Raw genomic sequence first — 22,079 nt, 5'->3', positions numbered from 1 at the left:
TAAATAGCAAATTCAGTTGCTCAACTCTCATGATGAGATTCAATGGGTTGACAAAAGCGAGAAAAAAAGTATTCATCCCAGTACTATTGATTACATAGGGCCTGATTTAGAATTTGAGAGAGAGGGCACTCTATCGCGAAAATGGCAGAATACCCTCTTTGTCAAACTGAAGTTCCACCAGCCTCATTTAGAGTTGGGAGGAACTTAAGGAAGTCAGTGGCGGAGACTACTCCGTCTTCATCGCTAACATACTCCTCCAACATCCTGACGTAGTACAGGGTCATTTGTCCGCCCTATTTAGAGCAGGCACACAAATGGCCAGTTTTTACTTTCACATACTGCCATCCAAAACGTGTTGGTAAGTCAAAATAAAAACATATTAAGGCCCACACACAATTGGAGAAAACTCCCATTATGAGGGGGTCATTGCTTTTTTTATTTTTAAAAACAAAATCCCACTTTGAGATTTTGTTTTTTAAAACAAAAAAAAGATACTGAAAGTTGGCCAAATGCCACCCTCACGCTGACTGAGCCATATGGCACACTTTCAACTCATTGATAGTAAATGATGTGACAGTGGTTCCTGTCAATGTAAGAGATGTCTTTACTCTGCCTCTCTGATGGAGTAAAATCCATACTCCGTTGTTTAAATCAGCTCCTTAGTTCTTTGGAATCATTTGACTCCATTACATTAAACTCTCTATAACTTGACGGCCCTTCAAATAGGTCAGTCAATATAAATGATATCCACAAACTTCCTTCCACATTTATAATTTTTCTCGCAAGCACAGATCAAAATAAAAGGGGTGCCATCTGCAGGTGTGAGGACAACTATGTGCTAAAGTGCATGGCTAGATAACCTATGCCAACCTCAAGCAACAACACTTCATCTCCTTCAAATCCAATGCAGCCATTCATTTTTGTGTGACCAATGACTGGACCTCCTACTGGTTAGGTTGCAATAGTGGTATACAAAATGTGTCTCAAAAAGTGCTTTGGATAAAAGTGCTGATTAAGTGCCAGTCATTGTTATGCTGTCGGTCTCTGGTTGTCATAGTTTGGGGAACCACCTGGCTCTGTGCATTGTAAGTTTGCTTTTTCTGAATGTCCTTTTCATCTCATCCTCAAAGATTTCTCCCCTTCGTAGCCGATTACACTTGAAAAGTAGAGACATTGCTGTGACTGCAAACACTGCTCAACACATCAGCCATCTTGTTTATGATGATAGATTTAAAGGTTCTTCCACCACAGGGATATTAGGTCTCCTCAGTCACAAACTTCATCTCGGCATTCCTAGAGCCCGAAAGCATGGTGCTGTCCCGCACCCGTCTCCGGAATAGGAAGGGAAAAGCCTTTTTAAAGGACTTTCTGAAGCTGTCACCCATGAAGGCGTAGACGATGGGATTGATGGCAGAATTGGCGTAGGACATACAGTTTGCCCAGGTCTTAATCTTGTATGTCTCATAGTTGGCCTGGAAGTTCTTGTAAAAGCCTTGACAGAGGATGAAGAGCTGTATGGGGCCCCAACACACCGTGAAGAGTAGAACAATAACCACCACCATTTTGGAGACCTTGGTTCTCATGGCCACCGAGCGTTCAGATAGATGCTGCACCTGCTGCAAGAATTAACCAGCATGAATACAGGAATAAGATGAAATGCTAAAGTACAATTAACCAATATGACAAAACACGAATAGTTAGAACACATAAAACAAATGATTTGCAACATACATATGAAATATATTTGTGCAAAAGGAACTTCTGTGCATGAATCTGTTGGCCTGGAGTGTAAACGTTGCCACTATTCAGAAAGTATGGAAATTGAGCATTTCGTCCCTATGACAATCCAGTGATGTACCGAAACAAATTCTCAGCAATGCACTCCAATGTTTTAGATGTAGATGGGCATTTCATGACTACACTACAAATCTCAGACATGGCAGTGGAGTACAGTGGTTACTAACCTTACCAAGTGAAACCAGAAAATAAATTATCAGATGTACTGAAATACTTATATTACAGTGTAAAGACAAAGTCAAATAAAATCTCAAATGTTATTTTTGGTGATATTTCTTGATATAGCGCCCCTCAACACAGATGGTGTCAGACGTCAGAGAGCTTTACAAAACATGCAGAAAGTTTACAGAGTACTTAATGAGAATAAGAGTCACATCCGAGGTAATGTGTTACAAAACTGAAAATGGTAAAAATGTTGCATAGTATATAGGGATGAAAATGGATTATATGTTAACCACAGCAAACTACTATTCATTCTAAAACACAGGATGGGACAATGTTGGTTGGTTTTGCAATGTTTTTCTTCCTTTCTCCACAACAGATCTCAATGAGTCAAGGTGAATTAATCCCTATCTCAGCCTTCTACAGTATCTATGGGGGTTCAACAAGGGTCCGCCCTCTCACCCATACTCTTTAACTCATTGTTGGAACCATTAGCTAATGCCTTGAACACCGTCCGCATCCTTTTACATATGTATGCGGATGACACTCAACTTTATATGAAAGTCTCCTCCCGGTAAGACTTTATTTCACTCAACTCCATCTTGTTAAACATGCAGAACTGGCTCACTGAAAACTACGTCATACTCAATACCTTCAAAACAGAATTCCTTCTCATCGCTCCGCCTAACCACACTCCCAAGATTGGCCTCTGGATGAAACATCTTACAGCCTTCAACTGCTCCCCCCACATTATTGAGTCTGCCAATTCTCTAGGAATCACCCTAGACAGGCACCTGAACATGCAGAATCATATCAGCAATGCAACCAAGTGTGCCAAACACCAAATGAGGATACTAAGGAATCTCAAACCATACCTTCCACAGGAAGACTTTAAATGGGTGGTTAAAGCTCTAGTATTGCTAAGGCTAGACTATGGTAGCTCCACGCTCTGTAATCTTCCCAAATAAACCTAGCCCCACTTAGGGATTCCATTAATGCTTCAGCCAGATTGATTACTGGTACAAAAAGAAATGCTCACATATCCCCAGACTTAAAGTCCCTAACTGGCTACCTTACAAAGCTAGAATATAGCTAAAGATTGCATGCATGACTCACAAATGCCTGCACTTCAAGACCCCCATCTATCTGGCCCACAAACTAGAATTATCACCGGGTGGCCGTCCATCTCGAAGTGCAAGCTCACTGCTCCTGAAACCACAGCTTTTCCTCAAAAAGAGATTGAGTAACCGAGCTTTCTCTGGCATTGCCCCGAAGATTTGGAACTCTCTTCCGCCGGAAGTCCGTGGAATCCCATCCACTACTTCTTTCAAAAAGGAAGTGAAAAAAATCTTAATGATCAAGTTCTTGCCCTAAAGGCCTTGGCTCTGCTCCTTCATTACTGCAATCTTTTCTGTTGCTCTGATTATTGATAACATGGTTGTACACCTGGGAACAACAGTGTTAGCAGTCCATTGCTCATATTTGTATTATATATGGTTTGTTCTTCTCCGATTACCTGATCAGGAAGTATGCCGTGTTTGTCTATTACATGCATGTACTCCAGGGTTTAACAGTGTTGGCAGGCTATGCACATATCGGTATTGAATATATTGGTTGCTCTTCTTCCATTACTGGATCTGTCTGATCTTAAATGCTAAGCGCTTTGAATCGCGCTAGCGTCATGCTCACGCCTCGCACTTATTTGTAACGAATGTTCTTTGCCCGCTATTGTTCCCAATTGTGAAGTTCTCTGATCCCAGCCTGAGTCATGTTCGCGCTATACAAAACTTTATGAATAAATATCAACAAAAAATAATGTCATAAATCTATAGAGAGGGCAAGTTATGCAGGTTGGCATTATTGTTCTTTTGACTTTGTTTTGAAGGTCAGCAGCGAGGAAGCTAATGTCACTGAGCATTGGGGGCATTCCTGATTATTTGGGCTTTTGGGCAGTATCCCAGAACATTTTTTTTTTATATTCAATCTTTATTTCGGCCGTTGGCCATCAAAGATATACAGTAAAACATGTATAGTCACTATAAAATCAACATACATAATCAATGACAGTATAAAACCTTAAAATTACTAATAAAACTACTTTAAAAACTGTGAACCTTAAGATTAAGAGGGAGCCTGCATCTTCAAAATGCGAGTGCGAGTGTGCCAAACATTAGTGAGGAACTTTGCTAGTGCAAATACAGTTAAACTGGAAACATCGGTTTTTAGGATTCTGTGCATTGGGAGGTACTCCCTGCCACCCAGATTTCTGATCAATGGTAAGAGCCAGTATTTCCTCGCTGCCTTATAAGCTGGGCAAAACAGAACCACGTGTAAATCACTTTCCTCTGCCGCAGTGCAAGCCGGGCACTGCTTGGTGGAGGGAGGCGATGACCAGGAACTGGTAAAGGATCGTAAAGGCAGTGTGCCGTATCTCCATTGGAGAAACAGCTTCCTGGCCAACACGGGAGAGACGGCATCTAAAACTCTCTCCTGCCTGTACAAATCCTTGCTTTGCACAAAGACAGAAGTTAGTGACCCTTCAGACTGACTGTCTAAGGCCTTGGCTAATTTATGTTCATGATAAGCGCTAGCCAGACCTTTCCTTGAGATATTTAATGAGGCATTAGCAGGGTTAGACCAAAGGTCGGGGAACCCCAGTACCGTACAAGAATTTTGAATGTATTTTATCCAGGGGATCAATAGCGCTTTCGGGTGGGTCAATAGCTCCATTAGTTCCGCCCTATAGGCGAGAAGTTCGTTGCTACTCCACAGCCTTCGCCAGAAGGCTATAGGTCTCAAGCCTAGTTCGTCAGCTATGGGGCGCAAGCCCAGATCTAGCCTCAGAGGGAGGAGCGGGGTGCTGGGTGGAAGTGCGACTATCTGTCTGATGAATTTGTTCTCTGTTAGAGACAGACTATGACATGATGTGTGTCCCCACAATTCCGCCCCATACATAGTAGCACCCCTGGCTTGCGCTTTGTAGATCTGGATAAGCGACCCCAGTGGTCGGTATGTGGAACCATTTAACATCCGCATGATACCCCCTGTGGTCTGTATCAATTTTAGATTAGCCCTGCTCTGGTGTGATCCGCAAGACATAGTTTCATTGAGAGTTACACCAAGATAGTCAAAAGTGGAAACTCTCTCGAGCCGTGAGGCTCCCAATAGCGGATTTGGGCGCAATTTATGACTTGGGTTCAAAACCATAAACTTAGTTTTGGCCGCATTAATTTCTAAGCCTCTGTCAGTGCAAAAGGCCACAAATGAATCGAGGATCCTCTGTATCCCCATTGGAGTTTTGGACAGCAGCAGGGTGTCATCTGCAAACATAATTGCAGGCACCCTACTGCCGTTTAGTTTAGGGGCGTCAGTGTATTCAGTTGCATTTAGGTGGGCGATCACCCCGTTGACAAAGAGGCAGAACAGGGTCGGTGCCAGCACACAACCCTGTCTAACCCCTTGGTCAACGGGGAATCTATCTGTCAGAGCCCCAGACCTCCCGCACCTCACTCGAGCATAATTATTTTCATGCAGTCTCTGCAAGATTATCAGGATGTCCGGGGGAACCCCCATCTCAGCCAAGACGCTCCACAGTTTCCCTCTGGGCACCAAGTCGAACGCGGCCCGCAGATCCACAAAAATTGTGTATAGGCTGCCGCCTTCGAATACCGCTGCCCTCCAGTAAATAATATTCAATCGAAAAACCTGGTCCACCGTGGAAACACCCTTTCTAAATCCCGCCTGATACGGGCTAAGGACACCCAACTCTTCTGCCCAATCTTGGAGCCGATTCAACAATACCCTGCCACACAGCTTCTGTGTCACATCAATTAAACTGATTGGTCTGTAGTTGGCTGGGAGAAGAGGAGAGCCCTTTTTGAAAATGGGGACCACCTCCGCCCCCAGCCAAGTACTAGGGATTTCCATACCGCTGAGGACTCCATTGAACAACGTGGCAAGGTAGGGCGCCCAAACATTGGGCTCCTGCTTGAACAGGTCCCCGGGTATGTCGTCCAATCCTGGCGCCTTTCCCGAGGTAAGTCCTGCTATTGCAACCCTAACCTCGCCCAGTGTTATTGGATCTCCCTCATAATCAGGCCAACCAACACCGGTGTCAGTGGTTGGTTCTCCCGGTTCAGAGCTGTAAAGGGATTGAAAGTGTGTCTGCCACACCTCTGGTGCAATATTCGGCTCAATTGCCGAGTGTAGATTCCCCGACCCCCCGCTTACTATTCTCCAAAACATTCGGTGGTCCTGTGTCACTAGGGACTTAGTGAGCTCTTCCCACTGGCTCTCTTCCCATTCAGTTTTGGCGTGGGCAATAAGTTTTTTATATGCCCATCTGCGTTCTCTTAGCTGTTCCCCGCCTAGACCCTCCTTGATCGCTCTAAGGAGTTCCCCCTTTGCTCTTCTACAGGCTGCGTTGTACCATGAGGATTTACATGGCTGCCCCCTCCTTGAGTTCTGCACGTTACTAAAGAGGACGGGAGCCACAGCCTTTATGAGATCCTCATGGGCCTGGTGTAATTTGGCCTGTGAGTCCTTAATTCCCACCTCGGTAGCCAAGTCTCCCACAGTTTCCAAAATGGGTATTATCCCTGCGTAAAGCCTCGGGAGTTGTTCCTCACTTGAGGCCAGTTGTTCCCACCTGATCCTTCTCCTGTTGTTTTCCAGGAGAAGTTCAGGTTGGATCCCCTCCCCTGATGCCGCATGAGTTCGGCGCCCGGGGTGGGTGAGGTCAAGTTCAAGGGCATTGTGATCACTGTCTAGCCTTTCCCTAACCCTAAAGTCCTGGATAGCCGGCCAGTTCGCTATCTGTACCAAGACATAATCCAAGCGAGATTCTCTTCCCACTCTATTATAGGTGGTTCTGCTGGGTATGTCAGATCTAATACGCCCATTACAGGCTCTAATTCCAAACTTCAGGGCAAGGGCTGTGATCTGCAATGCTACAGGAGTCCATGCCTTCGGGGGGGGAGCTTCTACCGTAGGCACAGACCACCTGGCCTCTTCTTCCATTGGGAAACCCTCTAACAGGCCTGGTAGTGGCTCGAAATGGGAATTTAAGTCCCCTCCTACTACAAAGGGTAGATCACTTGGTAATTCGGATAAATAATCCGAAAGTTCATCTATAGTGGACGATTCCCTGGCCATTCCAACTGGCCTAGAATAGATGTTTATTAGGACAAGTTTCGCTAGATTTGGCCAGGACAATAGAACCACGAGGATGTCATTGGAGGGGACCGGTAACCGTGTGGCCTCACAACCTAGGTGGGATGCCACCCAGGTTGTGAGCCCTCCTGAGGGACGTCCTTTGCCTTCCCACCTGGCCGGGATGAAAAATGACTGATAACCTTTGTGCCCATAGTCTTCCCTTGCCCAGGTCTCCTGGAACATGCAAACATCCCCAGTCTCAATATAGGTTTCCCAATCTTGAGCAGCCAGCTTGTTGGCTAGTCCGGCTACGTTCCAGCAAATTAGTCTCAGTTGTTCGATGGTTGGAGTTGCCGAGATGGGAGAATGGGGGGTGACAGTTCCAGATATTGCACCAGTTGTTCCATCAAGAACATTGTCCAAAGCGGATTCAAGTGGCTCAGGGAGATTACAAGAACCATTGTCCCCGGTCGCAACATTATTGGTGGACAGTCAATCAACCCCATCAAGCCCGCTCAGACAATTAAAGCGGTTCAAATGAAAATAGGGTATTTCAGGTGACTGATAATTTGGACATCGGACATATTCTTTGTATCTTGGTCTCCGTTCCACCCTTGTCCAGTTTCCTTGTGGCCGATCATCGTACATACGGGTAGGTGGAAAAAAGAAGGAGACTGGCAAGGTCTGTATGGTGGAATCCAATGATCTGTTTGAGCCAGCACAGATGTGTAAAACAGTGCCGGGGTCCCTGAAAGTCACCATTATACAATCCCCCATAATTGTTTTCCTCGTCTTCCCCAACCATGGCACCCTTCTAACCATAATGATCTCATTGTTAAAGTGTTGTGGTAGGGGTCTATTCCAGTTGAGCCATTTAATGACTTTCCTTTTAAGGGATTGGAAATCTTCGTTTTCACCCCTTCGTAGAGGGAGGGCACCCGCTAAAACCACCATAAGAGTATTGGCTTCCGGTGGCAGATCTGGTCTCCGCGGTCTTTGAGCGGGCTGGCCGGGATGGGGAGAGGGAATACCAGCAATGGGGGGAAACCCATGATTTATACCGGGGTCTAGATTAAGAAGGGCCGGGTCTATTAGCTGAGGAGGCATGATATTTGGGATGCTTCGTGGGGTCGGGACTGGAATGGCCATAAGTGACTGCAAGGGGGGGACAGTGGTAGCGCCCTGTGAGGCTCCCACATTTGCGCGCTGTAATTCTCCTGTTTTGGGAGGGGGATTTTGTTTGTTAGGGAGAGCTCCTTTGGGTGGATTGGACCCCATGGTTCTGGTCTGCTTGCTGACCGAGGTATTCAGGGTAGTTAGAGTTGCCTCTAAGATAGTGAGCCTAATCTCTATTTTTTTCAGGCTTTCGCTAATGGGATGCAAGAGTGAACGTAATAGAAATTCTATGGTCCCTGAAGAAATAAGGGGGGGAGCTTCATTGGATGCGTTAGCCGCTGAATCACTGCTCGTAACAGCAGTGATAGCCCTTGTATCCTTGGTAGAAATAGTGTTCACATTATCTCTGACCCTAATAGGAGTAAGTACAGGCTTATGTTTTTTACCAAAATCTAAGTAGGAAATTTTGGTTTTCCCCTGTCCCTTCGTCGTCTGTCTTCTACGCTTACTAGGTGGGGGGCCATGCATTTCCACCGCTACAGTGTGTTTGGGTTTGTTTTTCTTGGTTTTATTTAGAGGAGGGGGGGTTTGGGTAGCCAGATCGACAACCTTGTTAGTAGAGGTTAAGAGTGGTATGGCCTCCGTAATCTCATCGGGCAGTGTACCCTGGGTGGTGATAATATCCCTTAGCAGTAGGGGGACGCCATCTTGAGTTAATGGATCCAGACTGTCATTAGGGATACCTTCCTCTTGGGAGATGGGATAGGGAATTATCTCGCTAAGGGGTCTAGTTTTCATGGTTTCAATAGAGCGGCGGCGTTCTGCCCTGCGCTTCTCCAAGGAGCTTTCTTTACCCCCTTCTCCCTTAGCAGATTTAAAATAATTGTCCAAAGTCCCAGTGCTGTTTCCCCCCACCCTTGTTGGAGTTTCACATAGTGCAGGTGAGGGCATGGTAGTGATCTAATCCTTAGCTCAGCTACTATCGGAAAAGAGCCGGCGAAAGAGAGTGGGCCCAGCCCAGCCTCCTTCAGCCCCGGACGGCCACAGACGGTCCCGCCCTTGTCCCGGGCTTCTCCCGGCGCCCTCCCGCGCCGCGGGAAGAGCTGCTCCTAGTAATGGAGGAGGGTGTTCAGGGGGCGGGGCAAGCAGGGAGAGCGTCCAGGTGCAGGTGATGATGTCAGCGCAGGGACTCCTGGGCAATGGAGTCCCTGATCCTCACCTGGCGCTCGCAGCCCTGCTCTCCGCAGTTCCAGCAATTCCCCAGTCACAGCGAGCAACAACGATGCGCCCAAGCACACGGGCGAAGCGGGACCCGCGGAGCGGGTTCCGCGAGGTCTGATGGTGGAAAAAGCAGCCCCAGCAAGAAGGACCTCACACGGACAGAGCTCACGCTCAGAAGTCAGCAAATGTCTCCCACAGAACAGAGAGCAGGCAGGCACTTTCAGCGGTGCTCAGGGGGCGGGGCAAGCAGGGAGAGCGTCCAGGTGCAGGTGATGATGTCAGCGCAGGGACTCCTGGGCAATGGAGTCCCTGATCCTCACCTGGCGCTCGCAGCCCTGCTCTCCGCAGTTCCAGCAATTCCCCAGTCACAGCGAGCAACAACGATGCGCCCAAGCACACGGGCGAAGCGGGACCCGCGGAGCGGGTTCCGCGAGGTCTGATGGTGGAAAAAGCAGCCCCAGCAAGAAGGACCTCACACGGACAGAGCTCACGCTCAGAAGTCAGCAAATGTCTCCCAGAACATTTACTTCAGTGTTAGCTTTTCTACACTAAAACCTCAAGTCTTGTCAGCTGGAAGAGTGTTATCGGCATTGTACGTTATGCAAACTGTTCTATACACACAGCTAGGTGTAGTAAATTGCTGGGAGACTTCATGAGTAGTAGAGCAGGTTTATTGTAAGAGAAATACAGCAGGCATCTTCAGTATAAGCTGGCCAGGCACAAACTGTCTCCACCTAGAATACTAGGAAGAGCCAGAGCCATCTACATTCTGGAATGTATGACATAGGTAAGATGCAGAGTAAAACATAGAAATAAAGATAGGATAATTATACAACACATCTCCTCTCGTTGAAACAAAAACAGCTTTGAAGTCAAAAGAGAAACTTATCACTGAAATGAAACTTAAAAACAATGACAGTCTAAACATGTATGACTTATTAATGAAACTTAAGGCAGGATGAATCTGAAACAAGATAAAGCAAAGAAAATCAGAATATAAATACAGTAATGAAATAATAGGAGGGACACACGTCACCCCTTTAAACAACTCTAATCACAGCAAAAATCATTTAAGTAGACAGGAGGTCTACGGCATCTCTGAGGCCTAGAAGCAGACAATGGAGAACTGGGATCAGGAAGACAACCAGACTGATCTACAAGTCTGTACGCAGGTTGGGAATCAGGAGCATCTCCCACACCATCACTCCTACCTAATGCATGTACAGGAACAGATGCAGTAGAGGCTTGAGAAGAAATAAACATGTAACCTGAACAATCTTTCCTACAAGTGCTCTGATCCTGGATGGAGGCAGCCGGAGTCAGCGGAGAACAAGAAACAGAATCAGCTTTCTGATAAAGAGCCACCCTCCTTAAGTTCCATTTCTCTCCATTGGAAAGAACAACATAGTGGGGATAGACCATTTTTACAGTGAAGGGACCACGGAATTTCGATAAACCACCAGAAACTTCACCAGACTTCACCTTCACCAGGTCACCCTTAGCTAATTTGTTAGAGACTATTTTAGACATCTGCCCTACAGAACCCTTATTAGAAGAGTTAGGAGCAGAGACAGGCACACAAACCTTCTTTGTCAGATCAGATTGAAGAACCAATCCCTTAAGCCAAGAGGGAATTAGTTTAGTGCTTGGAACTCTACCCCTCATGAGCTCAAAGGGAGACTTAACCTGTGTACCATGAAGGGTAGTACAGTAGGCATAGACCATTTCACGAACAAGAGAAGAAACAGAAGAGTTTTTGGAAAGGGCCATCTGGATGGTACCTTTCACCAATCTATTCAAACGGTCACATAAACCGTTTCCTTGGGGGTTGTAAAGGGAGGTCCTGTGATGGGAAATACCACAATCAGCCAAAAAGGTTTGCATAACATGTGAAACTAACTGCGTACCATTGTCAGTAATTATAAAGTTAGGAAATCCCTCCAAAAAAAACAAATTCTTCAAGTGTTTAATGGTGGTATCAGTGGTGATATCCTTCAGAAACTCCACAGACAACCATTTAGAATAACAATCCACAATGACAACAGCAAATCTTTGAGACAGAGGTAGTTCAACCATAGGGCCAATGAAATCCAGGCAGATGGTATGCCACGGAACATCAGGAAAATGTAACGCACCCATCCCAGACCCAACCGAAATCTTCAATCTCTTCTCACCTACTTTACACGTATGGCAATCTTCAACCCAGGAGGAAACCATAGAATCTAACCCAGGCCACCAGAAATTCAACTTGAGCCTTTGTTGCGTTAAGGTTTGGCCAAGATGACCCTCATGGGCTATTGAAATAAGTTTTGGTCTCAAATCAGCAGGAGGTACAAATTTATCTCCACGCATCACCACATTGTCTTCACATACAGACAGATCATCAATGACCTTTAAGAAAGGGCGAACAGAGACATGCACACAACTCTCTCTGCGTGAACCTAGTTTGATCAACTGGACCACCTCCTGCATAATATTGTCTTTGGACATAGCCTCAAGCCAGTCAGCACGAGTAAAGGAACTCTCACTCAGAGAAAGTACATCATCAATCCATGCAATATTTTCCTCCATACCCTCAAGACTGAAATCAGCATTCATACCAGACGGAACAGCTAATCTAGACAAGCAATCCGCCTGAAAGTTCCTCCAACCAGAAATGTGAGAAATGTCAAAGTGATACTCTTGGAGCTTAGAAGCTAATCTCGCTAACCTTGGAGAACTACAAGCTGCACCACCTGGAGAAAGAATCCGGATCAGTGGTTTGTGATCAGTCTTTAGGTTAAAACGTGTACCCCACAAATAAGGACGAAAATGGTGAACCCCCCATGCAGCCGCCAAGGCCTCTTTCTCAATGACAGAGTAATTCTGTTCACACTGAGAAAGAGTGCGCGAAGCAAACGCAATCGGCCTCTCACCATCTTTGTGGGTTTGTAATAGGACAGCACCAAGACCACGTGCACTAGCATCCACCAATAAAGTGGAAACTTTGTTTGTATCAAAAGGTGCAAGAACCGTAGCCCTACAAATGTCTTCTTTGATACTATTGAAACATATTTCAAGTTCAGGCCCCCAAGAAAACTAGCAACCTTTTTTTAACAAAGCTCTCAAAGGCAAGGTTTTCTCTGAAAATGTTTCTACAAATTTGGAGTAATATTCAATCAACCCCATGAATGACCGTAATTGGTCTTTATCACACGGGCAAGGAGCGGAACGTATTGCATAAAGGAGATCTTTCTTTGGTTTAACTCCGTTAGCCGAAATTTCATGCCCCAAGTATTCGATGTCTTGGACAAGAAAAGAGCACTTCTCCTTACGTAAAGTAAGGCCAGTGTCCCAAATTCTATGTAAAACATTTTTAAGAACATGATTGTGATCGGCCACCGAATCCCCAAAAACCAAGATGTCATCCTGAAAGAACACTACGTTCTTTAACCCCTTAAAGATTTCACTGACCAACCTTTGGAACACACTCGCTGCCGATATCAAGCCAAAGGGAAGGCGAGTGAATTGGAAGATCCCCTCCGGAGTGATAAATGCATTAAGGTGTTTTGAGGACTCGTGGAGTTTGACTTGATGGTATGCACTCTTCAGGTCAAGTTTAGAGAAGTATCTGGCTCCCTGAAGAGTGGACACCATCTCGGCAATATTGGGTAATGGAAATGTAACCGCAACAACACACCTATTCAATGCCCTGAGGTCAACACAGACCACGCCACAGAAAGTATTTGTGTGATGTATGGATCACCACTGCGTGGCCTTGGAATCACTTCAATTAACTAACTTGACAATTCCCAATATTTGAAACTTTATATGAATTTTGCACTTTAACATAAATATTTCATCACATTTGAAAATGTCTATGCATTTTATATATTTTATTCTGATGTTACGTTCTACAACTCTTATTATATTCAATGAATTTCTAATTGAAAGACTAGATACCATTTTAATATTGTGATTATTTAGATGTATTCCACTGGTTGATCTGTTCTCACAACAGTTATTAAAATTATGTATTTTAGATGCAAATTGTGGAAAATGGTTGGTAGTTGAAATGAAAATAAAGTCTATTTTTGATCTACTGTTTTGCAAAAATGTGACATAAGGTCCTCTGCACTTAAATTCAGTACTCCGCAACATGATAAAATATAACAATGTAAGATAAAAAAAATTATTGGGCGTCGAAGAATATACCTTTGAAGCAGGATAAGGAGGTCTTACATTCACAAAAAAATATAATAGAGTCGCTGCATGCTACCAGCGAAGCAGCGTTTGATAGGTTTCCTACATAAGATATTTGCAATTCATTTCACTGGTAATAACTTCCCATTAATGGAATATAAAGGCGTGCCCACTTGCATTGACAACACTTTTAAAATCTTTTGGAGTGTAGGAAATAGCAGAAATTCCATGGTCAAGTCAACGCCAATGCTATGTCACCGCGATTATTGGTACCAATTCCCTGGTAGTCGATTATGAACGGCTTCATCACTGCTGGCCAACCTTCTTTATTTAGCATGCCAGAACACCATCCGGCCATAAGGGCTCCTTACCTGGTAGTTGTCATCCATGGGCTCACATGCTTCAGGAAGAGAATTGCACTCGATTATCAGCATTGCTTACCTGGTTATTGTTACTGATGCGTTCTGTTCTACCAACAGCTCTCCCACATCCATCAGTATGACGGACTAGCACTCATCCATAAAGGTCCATTACCTGGTATCTATCAGCCTTGGGCTCACACGCTTCAGTACAACAAATTAGCACTTGACCATCATTGTCCCTTACATGGCAATTGCTATTGATGGGCTCCTCCACTGGCTGTCCCTTCCTTAGCATGATGGAGTAGCATGCAGCAATGGAGGGGTTCCTTACCTGCTAGCTATAATCCATGAGCTCACATGCTTCAGCACAACAGATTAGCACTTGGCCATAAGGTTCCCTCAAACAGTCGCTGATATCGATGGGTTCTACCACCTGCTGTCCCACACTCTTCTGTATGATGGAGTAGCACTCATCCAACATCCTTACGGGCATCTGTCATCCATGGGCTCATATATTTCAGTACATCAGATTAGCACTTGACCATCAGCGTCCCTTACCTGGTAATTGTTGTCAATGGGTTCCACCACCGGCTGTCCCACCCGCTTTAGCATGATAGAGTAGCAGACACAGATGGTGACCAGAGGCAGAAGGTAAACGGCCAGGAAGGTGTAGAGGAGGAATCCCTTCTTCTGTGCCTCTGTGGGGAACGCTTCTGTGCAATAGGTGCGCAGGCCATACCAGTATCCAACTTCAGTGCGGTGGTACATGGCCACGGGCAGAGACAGGAGGAAGGATCCTATAAGAACAAATACCAAGAACAGCAATAAACTAAAGCAGCAGATTGGCATCATTGTCACTATAATATCCAAATGGCAAAAAACAATAAGTCAAGATTTCACCATCAGCCTGTATCAGATATTCGGGTCTAAGTGGGGCAGTTGTGGCTGGCTATTGGCTAGCTATTGTGCGATAACCCACACTTGGCATTTGTATTGGCACATGAAATCTATCATTATTAGCTCTTTCATCCTCTCAACTATTTTGTTGGGACTATTTGTTTAATCTTGCCCTGCAGTTACCCAACCTTGAGAACCTCTTCAAGAAGTTAAACCTTTCCTGCTTTATAACAGATTGTTTATGCTCATCATCCAAAAGCAGAACCCTTTTTATGAGAGTGAATAAGTGGCCACAGGACTGTCAAATGGTTAATAATGGAAGTAAAGGATCTTTATTTCCCATAAGCCATCATGACTGGTTTTCATAGTTGTGGTACACTGTCTCCATCTCCTACAACCTCTCTCTTCACACTGTGAAATGGAACTCTTTGGAAATCCACGACGTCCTCTGCCCACCTCAGTCAGATTCACCCCTTACCCCTCAACCCCCTCACCACCCCTCCACATGCTGCAGGCCCCTTTTTTACCCCTTATTTACTGTGTTGATTCCGCTGATCTCTTACTTGGACGTTTAGGTTAGATGGGGTTTTCTCAGACAAATGAGTGGTTTTGTCTGCACAGTTGACCGGAAGTAAACCACCCTTATGATGGTAAGCTAAGGATAGCTATAAGAAACACACACGGATGAAACAACAACCCACATACAGCATCATAAACATTATTGAATTCCTCACTCCTGCCTTGCTCACAGAGGAAAGTTGGCTCCCATGACAATGGCATCATAAGCAAAACGTACATTAAACTCCGTTAGAAGGTAGGAAATGAGAGAATGCAGAACTTTATCAGGCAGTTTGCATTAACCAACCTGTAGTTTTATCGGTGATGAATAACTATGACGTAGAAATAAGTGTACCACAAAATGGCTGGGAAATGCCCTGCAATTTTTGTAATATGAAAGAGAGACAATCATTTAGTTGTCTCACTTCCAGAGAGCGGGAGATTTTTAGTTCAGTTGCATTCTCCCAGAAACAAACACTTACTCACATAAGGGGAACTGGACCCTGAAAGAGAGAAAAACAGGCCACACTTCTATTTCAAAAGTATTCAAAGAAATTTGGAGTAGACGCCTCACTCACTAATCTTGCCATGCATCATCATCAGCGCCTATCCACACCCACATAGGGTAATACCACCAGGGCGGACTCAACCAGAGAAAAGTCTCTGGGAGTTCTTAAATGAATGCTAGATAGTGCAGGGATCCAGAGGAAAATGGTGGGTAGTGAGTTTAAAAATACCTCACAGTATATCCCAAGACAAATCCTTTATTAGTAGGATACTGGGGATATGGTTAAAAATATATAATAGACAAGGTTACAATTGAGATGTATAACTCAGTTAACCTTGGTTTAAGAAAATGCCAACATGTTTCAGCCCTTGCAGTGAGTACAAACTGACCTGGGGCCTTCTTCAGGGCTAAACTTATATCCCTGCGTGAAAAAGACTACACATTCATTCTATGTGTGTGTAAGAAGCCTATAGCTCTCACCTAGTAGTTAATACGTCTCTGGATCATACCCTAATTTTTGGTTATTCTGGCATCATGCACATTTGGTATATGGTGCCATCCAGTAGTCACACTTTTGTCAAGGTACAACACCACCTGTATGCCTACGGGGTCCAGCTGCTCAGATCACCGCTGAACACAAGGACAAGCATTTAGCTCACCAGGCTCCCAGCCACTATTCTCCCTTCACCTTTCTTCTTGTCAAACGTCTTCCATAAGTGCCTGCTGTGCTTTGTATGCAGCATCCTTGACTTATTGTTCTTTGTGACACTGTGAAACTCAAGGAGACATGTGCCCTGTCTACCAGCTGTCACAATAACTTTCCCTTCAGTTTCAGAACACAACTGCAGGTATTCTCCCTCTCCCTCTGCCTGAGACCAGCCCTGTCCAGCTTCTCCATTGCTTACTTGCTGCTGTTAGTTACAGATGGGAGACACCAGCACTCGTTTTTGAGGACCACAACTTATTTTTAATCATTGGACTTTGACTCAGTGCAAGAAGAAGAAAGGCAGAAAAGGGACAAAGAAGAAAAGCAGTGAAAAAGATAGAAAGCAGAAATGAAAAGAACCTGGAAGAGTGAGATAAAGAGACTAGAAGCCCAGGGTGCTGGAATAAAGACGTATGAGGTGGAATCAAGACTAGGCAGACTTGGTATTCAGCAACAATGGCATTAGGCAGCGCTGGCAGTGGGCGCCTTCAAACATCTCATGGACCCTGTACTTACTATTTTTTATTATTTTGTACAAGCTCAGCACTGAATTCCCAGAAGTCACAAAAACACATTAAACTTTCTCCTAGGTGGTACTCCTTTTACCTTGAGCCCTGAATCTCTTCTGATGGAAAGCGGTGGCTATCTTACAGACGGTGGGTATTCCTCTTCTCTTTAAAGTGTTAACCAAAGTCCCTGTTTCTTCTTACATCTTGGAAATCCAGGAGGTCTATATATGGTCGATCTGCCTACCTGACATATCAAAACTCACAAGCAAACATTTTTACTGGGGCCAAACAGCGTCTGGGAAATGTCAGAATATTGAACACTAGTTGTTTCTTTGCAGTGCACTCAGTTAATAAAAAAAGAGCATGGCACACTGGTGCATGGAGGCACAGGTTTTAAAATATCCCTAACAAAACGTACATAATTCTTACAAATTGTACAATCTGGCTATAATTCATAGTTGGCATCATTTTTCACTCACAATGCAATCTGGGAATGTAAGTGGAGATACGTACCAATCCATATGGCCACACTGACTGCCATGGCAACGCGAGTGGTTCGGTGACGGAGAGACTGCAGAGGGAACAATGTGGCATAGCATCGGTCCACACTCATGGCGGTAAGAGTGATGCAGGTGGCCTGGACGGTCACCTATGCAGAACAAAATGTAAGTTCAGTTTAGAAAGCAAACTCAGTATAGTGTAAGCTTGGTGAGGCATCATGCGACAGGTCTTCTCATATCTTGGCTGAACGCAGAACTAGACCTTGCGCTGAAGGGCACGAGTGAATGAGGAGCTACCGGAGTTCACCACTCCCCATCTGTGCAGTTAGCAGCTGATCTCTGCAGGTGGTCATGCAATCAAAGCCATTCAACCCTCAAGATGGTGGTTGTACATGGGACAGGGAATGACAAGATGGAGGACAGAGGACAATGTGACCAAAGGCTGGTGATGTCATCACAGCAGCACAAATTACATTACCACATGGAAAGGGTTGGGGAAAAAGGTGAGTGGAGCGGCCATTTTCTAACAAGAACTTCTTGTTCCAACTGCACCTAGGCTCTCTACACACTGTTCAGCTGCTTGTAGCTCAGCAATGCGGCTCTTTCACTCCGCAGAATAGTTTAAGAACAGCTCTTTATTATTGCACAATCCTCAAATGAAGAGTAAACTTGAACAATATGGTGGACTCCTAAAAGGTGCGCTCTCATCACTATTCATATTCTACTGCAGTCTTAATATTTTGTGGAGAGACATGTCCACAGTCATTTCATGACTTCTTCAGCACAATAGCTCAAGATCCCAAGAAAATGTCTCCATGCAAGTGCACAATCTTTACTGGCAATGCTGTACAACTTAGACCCTTTAATGCCATCATCACACTATTACTGCATATCTTAAAATCATTACACCACTTTATTTTTTCCCCGGAGTTATATATATCGCAAACTTGACCCAAAGGTATCAGAGCACTTTACATGAGCACCAGTTGCATTACAGTCATTACAATAATTTTTGCTAGACACTGGGAGGTTAAGTGATTTGCACAGAATCACAGGGTGGTGAGAGTCTCTTGCCTAGCTTTGAGGTCGACCGCCTTAGCCATTAGGCTTCATTAGCCATAGATGACATGTTTTAAAAAAACAGTACCATGCTATTACAGACTGCCGTTCAAAAGCATGACTCACTCCCAGGTCTTACTTAGTCTATATCTCAGTCACTTCTCAAAACTCTAGGCCTGGTTCTCAAACTGCATTTTTGAAGTACTGAATGCAATTCACAAACCTTGGGCCGAGGCCTTCGCACCTCCTACCTTTTCTATGCAAAGAAATCCATCAAGGAGATTTCTACACACAGATGTATTCATGTTTGTAGTAAATGTAGGAGGACAAAGGGGAGTGGTATGAAAAAGGGGAATAATCACTACCAAATGTGAGTAATTTGGGGAAATTTAAGGAGGATTTTAGGGAGAGACATTCTAATACAAACACACACGTCAAAAGGCAAAGACCATTTCTACATAACTAACTTAAGTTACCACAGACGTAAAGGTGTCAAAACAGACGTAAATGTTCTCCATTCCAGCTTTGGAGTAAGCCAAGCACCACAAATGGCCACTAATAGTTTCTGCAACACACTCCCACAGACAAAATGGATGCAGGGAAATAAAATAACACCCCCATACCAGCTAATGTTATATTATATTTGTTAATAATGAACAGAATATAAGAAAAAATAAATGTGTACACTTTTATTAAACAATTAAAAATAATGTAAAATCATTCAACACATAACCTTTAATAGAACCTACTACATATTAAATAAAAAGAAAAAATGTTACTGAGCAAAGGTTTTTTTTGTCCTTGTAAATTCAATTAATATATTTAAATTAGCCCCTTTTTAATACACCTTTGATTTGACAAGTTAATGTTCTGTAACATTGAATTTTAGTAGCTCTATTTTATTAACAAACATTCTAAATTAATTTATATTTGTATTATAATTAAAATTATTTCATATTTATAAAAACTTTAATAGCTTTCTGCAAACATTCCACTAGGGAGATCGCCACTGTACATTTGTAAAGTAACTAGTCCTCCTACATCCAGTTGTAGGAGGCTCCACCACCTGAATTGAAAGGGTGGAGCTCCCCTCCCTCTGGTCATTCTCCTACCTGGTTCTAACCTCCCCCTTCCTTTTCTCCCCCCTTCTCTGACCTTACTAGCACCCCTTCCCATTCCCTGGGAACTGCATACCACTATTGATTTAGATGTTTCTGGGCACGTATGCTGGACTTGATTCCTAAAAGCCCTCGTTCCTCAAACTGTTTATACATTTTCAGTCTGTCACATCAGTGCCTAGGCAGACATCTTTAGTGTATGAAATCTGCCTTTTCTGCTTACCATCCCAGATCTTTTGCCTTTTGCTGGGTTCCATGTTTTTCTGGCTTTAACACTCTGTGCACTTTACCCCACCTAACCAGTAGTAATGTGACTGTGCTTCCCCTTGTAACATGGTTGAGTTGACAGATTCCTAAAAGGTATTTAACTTGCCTATAGGTTCTTAGGATATGGTACAAAATGTACCCACATCCGGGAAGTTAAATGCTGCTAGTGGAATGCGGTTCCTATTGTGCCATCCACTATAGTGGTGTAAATATTAATCCAGGCACACTATTGTAGCCTGGCTATAAAACTGTAACATATGCACCACAACTTTTCAAAATAAACCCTTTTTGACAAGTTAAAAACACAAACATCCTTTTACATTTTATTAAGTCTCCCCTGTGTAGGCCTTTTAGCCCAGAAAACATGGTGGCTGTTATTTAAAACAGAACATGTGAAAATGTAATGTTAACATGTACTTACAGTGGTTAGCACCCAACAGCTATTGTCACTGAAACAGGCCTACCTCTTCATTGATTGCAGATTACAATACCAATAATGTATCTCTGGAATCGGACCAGCTAATTAAACAACTATTTTAATAGTTACTAAAAATCAAATTAAATTTTTAAGTTAAATTTAAAAATAAATATTAAGAAAAGTAACTCTTAGAAATGAAACTTATCACTGCCTTGCGCTTCTGGAGTATAAGCTCTCCAGCTTTTCCCAACCAGTGATAAGCCTGGAATAGGTATGAAAATGTATAAAATGCCCCGCAGGACCAATAAAAAGGTTTACCTTAATGGGCAAATATGTCTCATCTGAACACCACAGGATAAGCAGCGTGGGGCAGTCGGCATCCTTCTTGACACTATAGTGCCAAATTCTACTTGTTAAATCCTTATTGAAGGGTCTGCTGGGTTCATATATAATACTTGGGGCACACTTCAAAGGGAGAGAACAGGATGTCAAGACAGTTATAATGCGTATCCACTGTATATTTGCTGAAGGGCCCTACTTTTGTCCTTCCAGACGTCTCTCTCTGGGTTTGTTGTGGATACAGTACCTGCTCAAAACTCGATATTAGTGTTAGATGTTGAAGTGCACTATGATTACCACAGTACACTCCCCACACACCCAACTCCCAGAGCCCAAGTTTAATGTGAATGAAGACTTTTCGCATATTGAAAATGCCCTAACACATTGCAATTAGAGCCTGACTGCCGTAAGGCAAACAAGAACTATTGAAAGGTGGGTAGGGTTGGCCCTGCTAATGTTTGCCCCATTGGTCAGGGAAGAAGCTCTGGCCTGGCCTTGGCGTTATCCCATCCACTAGCTAGTGCCAGCCATACATGAGTCACCTCCAGGCACCCACTTCAGAATACTCCTACATCTGGGGAAGATCCTTAAGGAACAGAACCGTCTGTCTATGACCCAAGAAGAGACCTGAAAGGACCAGACCTGCTCTCTCATGTGCCAAGGCAAAGAAGTGGACTCCAAGGGTCAGGTGGGTGACCTCCTGTTTGGCTGAAGGGATATTAGAAGCTACAAGAAGCCTTTTTCCTGGAAGTGTCCAGCAGACCATTGTCAATTGAATGTGTACCAAACCCTCCTATGGACCTCTGCCTGGCACTCTCTGAGTCTCTAAGAACCTTCCCTGCGGTCTTGGAGGCTTTAGAATTATACTACTGTGATATGAGTGGGACTTATAAGACTGGGTCAGAATGTAAAAATGTTATTCATGATAAACCTGGTTTATGTGTCCGACCCCCGCTCTATCAAGGCCAGCCTTAAATGTGCCTAGGTTCTGGTCTCCTGCGACCACTGACTATCATTGGCGCGTTGTGCTTTATCATGCTTTTTCTTCATAAAACCGCAAAAATTTATTTCATTGTCATTTTGGCATCATTTTGTTTAAATGTTATTCTATTTTTTAATTTGGTTTGGGACTTTTATTCTTTTCTATTTTTACTTTATTACTGTTTTGGTACTGCATAAATACTTTACACATTGCTTAAAGTTAAG

At 44.0% G+C, this 22,079-nt stretch overlaps 1 protein-coding gene across 1 annotated transcript in view; it reads right to left on the bottom strand.

The window, feature by feature from the left end:
* Positions 1 to 585: 585 nt before the first annotated feature.
* LOC144772860 (G-protein coupled receptor 54-like) overlaps positions 586 to 22,079 on the bottom strand; it is a 76,695-nt gene continuing 55,201 nt past the window's right edge. The window contains exons 3-5 of the mRNA XM_078657501.1: positions 17,686 to 17,821; positions 14,553 to 14,791; positions 586 to 1,616 (exon numbers count right to left, since the gene is read on the bottom strand). Of these exons, the coding sequence (XP_078513627.1) occupies positions 1,257 to 1,616; positions 14,553 to 14,791; positions 17,686 to 17,821 (735 nt within the window). The 3' untranslated portion in view covers positions 586 to 1,256. The remainder of the gene's footprint in view (positions 1,617 to 14,552; positions 14,792 to 17,685; positions 17,822 to 22,079) is intronic.

This window comes from Lissotriton helveticus, chromosome 1_1 (genome assembly GCF_964261635.1).
Source record: "Lissotriton helveticus chromosome 1_1, aLisHel1.1, whole genome shotgun sequence".
In the NCBI taxonomy this organism is placed as follows: Eukaryota; Metazoa; Chordata; class Amphibia; order Caudata; family Salamandridae; genus Lissotriton; species Lissotriton helveticus.
The sequence above is the reverse complement of the archived record's forward strand: the minus strand, read 5'-3'. Positions and strand labels throughout refer to the sequence as shown.